Source organism: Lates calcarifer, linkage group LG1, assembly GCF_001640805.2.
Source record: "Lates calcarifer isolate ASB-BC8 linkage group LG1, TLL_Latcal_v3, whole genome shotgun sequence".
Taxonomy (NCBI): Eukaryota; Metazoa; Chordata; class Actinopteri; family Centropomidae; genus Lates; species Lates calcarifer.
In genome coordinates, this window is record NC_066833.1 from 3,328,700 (window position 1) to 3,336,377 (window position 7,678).

At 41.9% G+C, this 7,678-nt stretch overlaps 1 protein-coding gene across 1 annotated transcript; it reads right to left on the reverse strand.

Annotated features, from left to right (window-relative positions):
- Window positions 1-676: 676 nt before the first annotated feature.
- Window positions 677-7,420, reverse strand: idh1 (isocitrate dehydrogenase (NADP(+)) 1). Its single transcript, XM_018704381.2, has 8 exons — window positions 7,253-7,420; window positions 4,852-5,143; window positions 3,861-3,963; window positions 3,147-3,324; window positions 2,878-3,029; window positions 2,597-2,737; window positions 2,285-2,447; window positions 677-1,701 (listed from the first exon to the last, which is right to left on the reverse strand). Exons 1-8 carry the CDS (start codon window positions 7,372-7,374, stop codon window positions 1,608-1,610), a joined length of 1,245 nt encoding a protein of 414 aa, XP_018559897.1. The 5' UTR covers window positions 7,375-7,420; the 3' UTR covers window positions 677-1,607.
- Window positions 7,421-7,678: the final 258 nt, after the last annotated feature.

Genomic DNA, 7,678 nt, shown 5'->3' on the forward strand with positions numbered 1-7,678 from the left:
TTATTTCATTGTGTCTTAAAAGCTATTAAAATGTATGTTTCACATTGCACTGCTTGTTACTTTGTTAGCGCTATACTATTACATGCCAATAGAGGGCGCCTCGTGCCTGTGAGGAGCATGATGACCCTGGGAGGCAGAAACTGCAGAATAAATCCTGCAGTTTGAACGCTAAAGTTGTCTGCCTCTTTGTCTACACGTTCAGGTGGGTTATTATTCCTCCTTAATGCATGTATGTTTCCCAGAACATGGGACAGGCGTGTATGAATTTGTTGTAAGGGTTAGAGTTTTGTTTTTTGTCGTGTGTGTGTGTGTGTGGACAAATTGTAGGTTGTGACTTCAATGCTATGGATGCATTTGCTAATTGTTATCTTAGCACGTGTGGTGCATGTGAACATTGCTGAGACACAATGAGAATTTGTTTTGTTTTATTAATTGAAGTGTGAATATAAAATGCGTTGTAGAGAATAAATCCTGCAGTTTACCGCTTGTGAACGCTAAAGTTGTCTGCCTCTTTGTCTACACGTTCAGACCGCGGCAGCGGGGTTGAAGACCACGTTCCTCCCTGACACCTCTAGGTCAGGAGAGTAATACAAGCTTATTCTGGGTCTTGTGTATTGAGTGATCACTGGAGGCCCCCCAAAAGTAATCCAGCTCTGCTCAAAAGATTACACCACTGTTTCTTCAAAAACTCATTTATTATGAGTTATAATGAGGAATGAACATAATGTTGATTACACACCAACAGATGGAGAATGTGATGTAGATATTTTGGCAGGATATGCACTGACGACAAACTGGGTATTAAAACACACACACACATAAAGGAAGGACAAATAAATACATTTCTTTACCAACTGTGACTAGTAAAGTTAATGAGTACAAAATCTAAAAGCATGTACTGTGGTCTGAAAACTGTTTACAAATTGTGTAAGAAGAGTCACAACCCTTGTTTGATTGCTATAAATGACAGTCAGTCAATATATTATGTGTTTCATGATGCATAACCATAAAATTTCATTAGTGAAATACAGACAGTGCTACTACTGTTTTCTTTCATCTGGTGCTAAATCATACAATGTTGCCTGAGGTATTGTTAAATCATTACAAGACATAGGAGATGACCAGAATCAACTGATGACTTTGACACAAAACAAATAAGGCAGTGAGGGTCTAGAGTCTCTCCCCTAGACTAATCATGTCCCCTGTCTAGCACAGATCACCAACAAATACTGACAACACACACCACACACACTTCAGGGGACCTAGTGCAATTCAGGTAAACAAGGTCACTGGGCCATCAGTTCATTCGTCCAGCGTCATTCCTGGACACTGTTAATGTTTGAGTTGTGTTTTCAGGTTGGCTTTTTGTCTAGTGGTGATACATCAACAGGGATGTTGGCCCATACTGGTCAGAAGCCTCCATTCCCCTTTCTTGTGGACAAGGCACCCTGCTCGATCAGAGCCCAGTTTAGGGAATGATTTGATCTCCTGGAGTTCTGGGGCACACTCCTCCCTGCTCCAGTGTTAATTCCAGTGGCTGTGTAGATGTCATCTGTGTGCGTGTGTGTTTGTGTTTGTGTTTTAACTGCAGAGGCTGCGAGGTGAGATCACAGTTTGGGCTGGTTGGCTAGCTTAATCTTCAGGTTTTCTGCCAGCTTGTCCAGGAACTCGAAGGTGTTCAAGAAGTCTGCACGTGTCACACTGCAAACAGAGCGAGACAGGACAAAGAGTTAAGTTACTTTAACTTTACTTTAGAAGGTACCAAGTGTGTTTGCAGGGTTTCTACTCTCTGTACAACAGTATCTAAAATGTTGCCATCAAAGCCAACATAAGTAGAAAAAAATAGAATAATAAAATTGAACATTGAAGACGGTTACAGACAGAAAGCAGCCTTCCAGTGAGATGAACTGATTTAACTGCGACACAACCACAGGAAGTGTCAAGTTTTACCCAGCAAGTGTAGCTTATCTTGGGATAGTTGAAATGAAACAGTAGCTAACTTGTTAGCGCGTGAGTGTTACACAAACGAGCTTTACGTGATTACGTGAAGAAAGAAAGTTTTTAAAGGCGACAGGCCATGTGTGCTGAATTTAAGATCGCCTCTGCTACTGTCAGAAGAAATTCATATACTTTTATAAAATAAAGCTTTTTAGGAAAGGATCTTAATGCACTGATACTGTATGACCCAATAAATTCATTCTTTTGCTGAGGACATTTAAAGAAGTCACACTGTAGCACCCGATGAAGAAACATAAGCTGAGTGTTAGAGTATGAAGAGACTAACTTTGGCAGTCCTTTGATGCAGATCGCCAAATCCTTGGTCATGAAACCGGCCTCGATGGTCTCGATGCAAACGGCCTCCAGTGCCTCAGAGAACACTCGCAGCTCTGTGTTGTTGTCCAGCTTTGCCCGGTGGAGCAGGCCCCGTGTCCATGCAAAGATGGAGGCTGTAGCAAACACATACACAGTGTAAGGACACACTTTAGTGAATTAATACTCGTGTTAACATCTGTAATATCCATCAATAAAACCTTTGTTTTGCGGGGGGGTTATTGGCTAGTTGTTAAATGCCCTGGTATATGCTCTGTTCTCCTACCTATGGGATTGGTGGAGGTCTCTTTTCCCTGCTGGTGTTGTCTGTAGTGGCGGGTCACTGTGCCATGGGCGGCCTCAGACTCCACTGTGCGTCCATCAGGACAGATCAACACACTGGTCATCATACCCAGGGAGCCATAGCCTGAAATAGAGTCACACAAAACCGCATTAACATAAGGAAATCTTGGGACCAAGAAATGAATATATATATATATATATTATTCTATTATTATTATGGTGTTTTCCAGGGATCAGATCAATGAGAGTTTCTTCATATCCAACCTTGTGCCACAGAGTCAGACTGTACGTCTCCATCATAGTTCTTGCAGGCCCAGATGAAGCCTCCCTCAGATTTCATGGCCTGGGCCACCATGTCATCTATCAGCCGGTGCTCATACCAGATGCCTTTGGCCTCAAACTGAGCACGGTATTCCCTGGGACACACAAGGGGGTGGACAACACCTCTAAGTTGTGATTTATATATGGTAGAGTGCGTGAGCTTGCAGTAGGAGCAAAAAGTGCACGTGTGACTGGCAGGTGTTTTTCCTTACTTCTCGTAGATCTCCTGGAAGATGTCTTTGAAGCGACCGTCGTACTTCTTCAGGATGGTGTTCTTGGTGCTGAGGTAGAGAGGCCAGCCTTTGGACAGAGCCATCTGGAAGGAGCTGTGGGCAAAGTCCCTGATGGACTTGTCTGTATTGTACATCCCCAAGGCTACACCCCCTGTGCCTGGACAGACATACAGACACCAATATATACATCAGGTATGGTGCATTCACACATGCTGTGCAACGTGTTCATTATGTTAGTTTGGACAAACACTGAGGAAGGCCTTGAAAAGAAATCACTGTTAGTGGTTATTACTCAACCTTTTAAAGTCTCAGTTAGCTCAGAGGTTGGTTTACAGATAAAACAGGTGAATAGTTACAACATAACAGAAACAAACAGATAAGCCATATCTCATATTCTCCCATTTACAATATGAACACAATGGAAAAAGTGCTTGTAAAAGCTTTTCAGTAGCACCAGTTCAGCTTAGTTATATTGACTGACACTCCATTACACATCTACATCATGATAACTGACATCTTTACTTCAAGATATATTTCATTTAAGACTAATGTGTCTATATTTGCACACCTGTATATATGATACTAAAAGGTATATTGTCACAGTAGTTGGTGTCTTGCCTGACCCACTTTACCACCCATCTTTAGCATGTGGTACAGTGTTTGAAGCCTGCGTCGGGCTGGCTGTGTTCTTACCCTCAAACTCATGAACGACAAATTTAATTGGCTCTCCACTTGTGGGCGTGTAGGTCATCTCCACTTTCCCAGGCCCAGGCACCACAAAGTCCGTGGCTTTGTACTGTGGGGGAGTGGAGTCAGAAAGACAAAAGGTTAATACTAGAAAGCAACAAGCCTGTTTGACCCCACAAAGCAACACAACTATTGGAGACAGCTTTTGATGATATGGTATGAACCCCGTCCAGTAAAATGGCCTTACATCAAAGTTCAAATGACAGTGACAAGGACAGCCACAGTGCAGGACTGGAATTATTAGCTGACACAGTATGTCAGCAGCGTGTACAGTATGCATGTGTCTGAAATTCATGGGATATTATGCAACTTCTGTCCTGTTGATTCTGGCACAGTGCCACAGGCTAGCCTGTGATTTAGTGCTGTGACGTTGCTGCAGCTAGTCTTGGCTGCAGAGGCAGTACATTATGGTCCAAAGGACAGCTGAGGAAATATAATTATTGACTGAGTCTCTCCTGACAACCCCTCAATGTCTGACAGAACTGCAGCTCACTAAGCTCATTAATGAGCTGACAGAGAGAGTGGTCACAGAGGTTTGCTGGAAAATTATACCCCCGTGGGTGCTTCAGTAATAACAGCCATTTTGTCAGATAATAAGGGAGTGTAAGTTTTGTACAGAAAATGACTTCCCTATAATTTCTATACGGTTAAGAGTTGCTCCTTCAACTTACTCGTACTCCAGTAGTATTACAACCTCACATATAAAGCTAATGTTTACCTTAGACAAGAATTTGTCAAAGCAGACATTTTGAAGAGCAACTTAAATCTAGGCCATGTTTGCTTTAGCTGTAAACATTTTTGTTCAGCTTTTATATAGTCAAACATAATCCATAATACAATTGCAGTACTTATGACATGATACTATACAGTACAAGAAACTACAATATCATCTACAGAGAAATTTGGCCAACAGGTGTCTTGTAAATAGTTGTGGTACCTGGTCTCCGTGGGCATGTCTGCCAATGATGATGGGTTTGACCCAGCCGGGCACCAGGCGGGGGATGTTCTTACAGATGATAGCCTCCCTGAACACTGTGCCTCCTAGGATGTTACGGATGGTCCCATTGGGCGAGCGCCACATCTGCTTAAGCTTGAACTCCTCCACTCGCTTCTCATCTGGTGTGATGGTGGCGCACTTGATGCCCACATTGTAACGGCGGACTGCCTCTGCCGCCTCAACCGTCACCCGGTCATCTGTTGCATCTCGGTTCTCCATACCAAGGTCATAGCTTTTGCAGGAGACAGAGAGAACAGGGTTAGAATTAATGATACTGTACTGGAGAGAAAGCTTCCTCATTTTGTACTAAAAAATATCTACGTACACAACTACATATATTTGAGTAATTGTATTTATGAAAGTAAACAGAGATATAAGGAAGAAGAAATAGACCTAACAGACATGGAAGCCATTTCTAATCTCAACAGCAGAGGCACGAGACACTATAAACAAATGCATGCTGTTTCTAGAGGATTATTTATGCTTCAGTCTACACGAGCACAGCCCTGGAGGACAAACTAACGAAGCACTAAAAGTGATTTTTAGTGGGCTAGAAGCTAGGCGGTGAATGTTAAAGTACAACAGCTGTGATGTGAACCATAATCACTCTGTCAAAGGACACAAACAGAATTAATGAGAGATGAAACAGAGTGTGAGCTTGTTTCCAGCTTGAGGAATAACTCAAATTGCTGGCAGGGCTTTATTCAGTCCATATCTTGGCTAATTATATTCCTTGCAAGACCTGAAAATGTGTTCGCATCAAGAATAGCCATTAACCCCATGCCCCACTTCCTTTGCAGCACTGAAACTTGGCTCTCTCTGGTCCTCTTTTATGCCTGAGTGAGGAGGAGATCTGCTAAACCAGCCAGCGACACAAAGACAAAGGAAACAAGGAATCAGTTGTGTAATAATAGGCCTTCTGCCAACATGAGTGCAACGGTTGCTCCACTTGTCACACTTGGGGAACCTTGCAGCTTCAAAACAAACAGTGAGAAGAAAGAGTTTACTTGATCTGAAAACTGCCTAAGCTCAATGTGGTTATCATTCCCTTTAAGTAAGAGTCTATGTGCTTTCCTGTGCACCCATTGGCTTTGTCTGAGAGCAGCTATGACCTTTTACCCACTTTCCTCTTTCCCTTCCCCCGAAAGCCAACACCAAGCTACAACAATACAACGTTCAACAACTGACGACTGACTGGATACATAGCACTGAGGACAGAGAAATAGACAGAGATGCTTTAAACAAACCGGTTCAGGTCTAACAAGAATGCTGTTCAGATTTGTTCTTAACGTGTGTCTCGTCATTTTGTTCGCATATTCAGCAAGCTCATTCATTTCTTGGGAGCTCTTGACCAGAAAACCTGCACAATGCCCTTCAAGAAACACATGCACATGACATAGTTTACCCTGTAACCTGTGTCTGCAATAACCTACGAGTGTTTTAAAAGTTAAAAATGAACTTTTTATATTCTAGAAAATGTTTTGAAGATGTCTAAGCGCCAAGTGGATTACAGTTTGATTTTCAAGTGGCTAGGTCTATGACAGTCCACCTTACTGAGAAACTGTTATTTCGACATAGTAATTATTACGCCATAAGTCATCAAACATGTACTTCTGAGACCTGTGGCACAATAAATCATTAACTTTTATAATGTAATACAATAATGATGAAAATAGTGTAAAATATCTTTCAAATCTGAAAAAAGAAGCCAAATTTTAGAGTAGTCTCCACAGTAAAGATATGATTCATAATTAGGGTTGTGATCATCAGTGATTTGAACTTCACATAAGGGTCATGGAAATAACATACAACTCTGAACAAAGTCTGTGTGAGAGATAAGAAGAGGAGGGAGGTCAAACGAAGAACCTGGGGTGCTGTAATTGGCCAATATTCACTAAAAAATGGTTTGACTGGTGATCTTTAAAGTAACCTGTCAGAAAAGGAAGGAAACGGAAAATAACTCCTCCTCCTCCTTTGGAGGAGTCCCTTTGTCAGAGACAATGCTCGAGATGGACTCCACCCGTATTCATTCAACAAACCCAGACACCTTTTCACTGGGTGCTTATCAGATATTCTGGTTTCTTCAAGAATCTAGTATAAACAAGGAAAACTAGAAATCCCAGAGCTGCAGAAACTGTCATTTGACTTTCTTTTTTATTCATTCTCACCTAGTAGTTCATGTTGGGAGCATGATTAACCACAGTACACTCCTTCCTTCATGCTATGAGGAGTGTATTGAAAATTAAGAATGCACATTAATCACAAATTCTTTATAGACCCAAGACCAGATATTTCAAAAACTGACATATACTTTATACTCTTTATACTGAGGTGGACTCACCTGTGCAGGTCGAGCTCCAGGTAGGGGAAGATGAGCTTCTCCTTAATGAGCTCCCAGATGACCCGAGTCATTTCATCTCCCTGCATCTCCACCACAGAGCCTGCCTTGATCTTCTGAGACATCTTAAAGCCTGGTGGAAGACAAAGGGGACATGCACACAAACATTGATAAAGAAATTAATCAAAGCAGAGATAAAAAGCGATCAGGTAGAGAGAGAACATTGATACCACAGAGGAAAAATTCCCCTCTGCATAGCACTACAGTTTCCTCAATGAATGAATTCATTCATAACATAAACTAGGAGTAGCCAGACCAGTGACTCGGCATGAGTTTGCTCTAACTGATTCCATAAGCCTCTTATGGAGCTAAGCAACCAAACCCTGCAATATATGGTAAAGCAGTGCAAGTCCACTGTCTTCAGTTTTT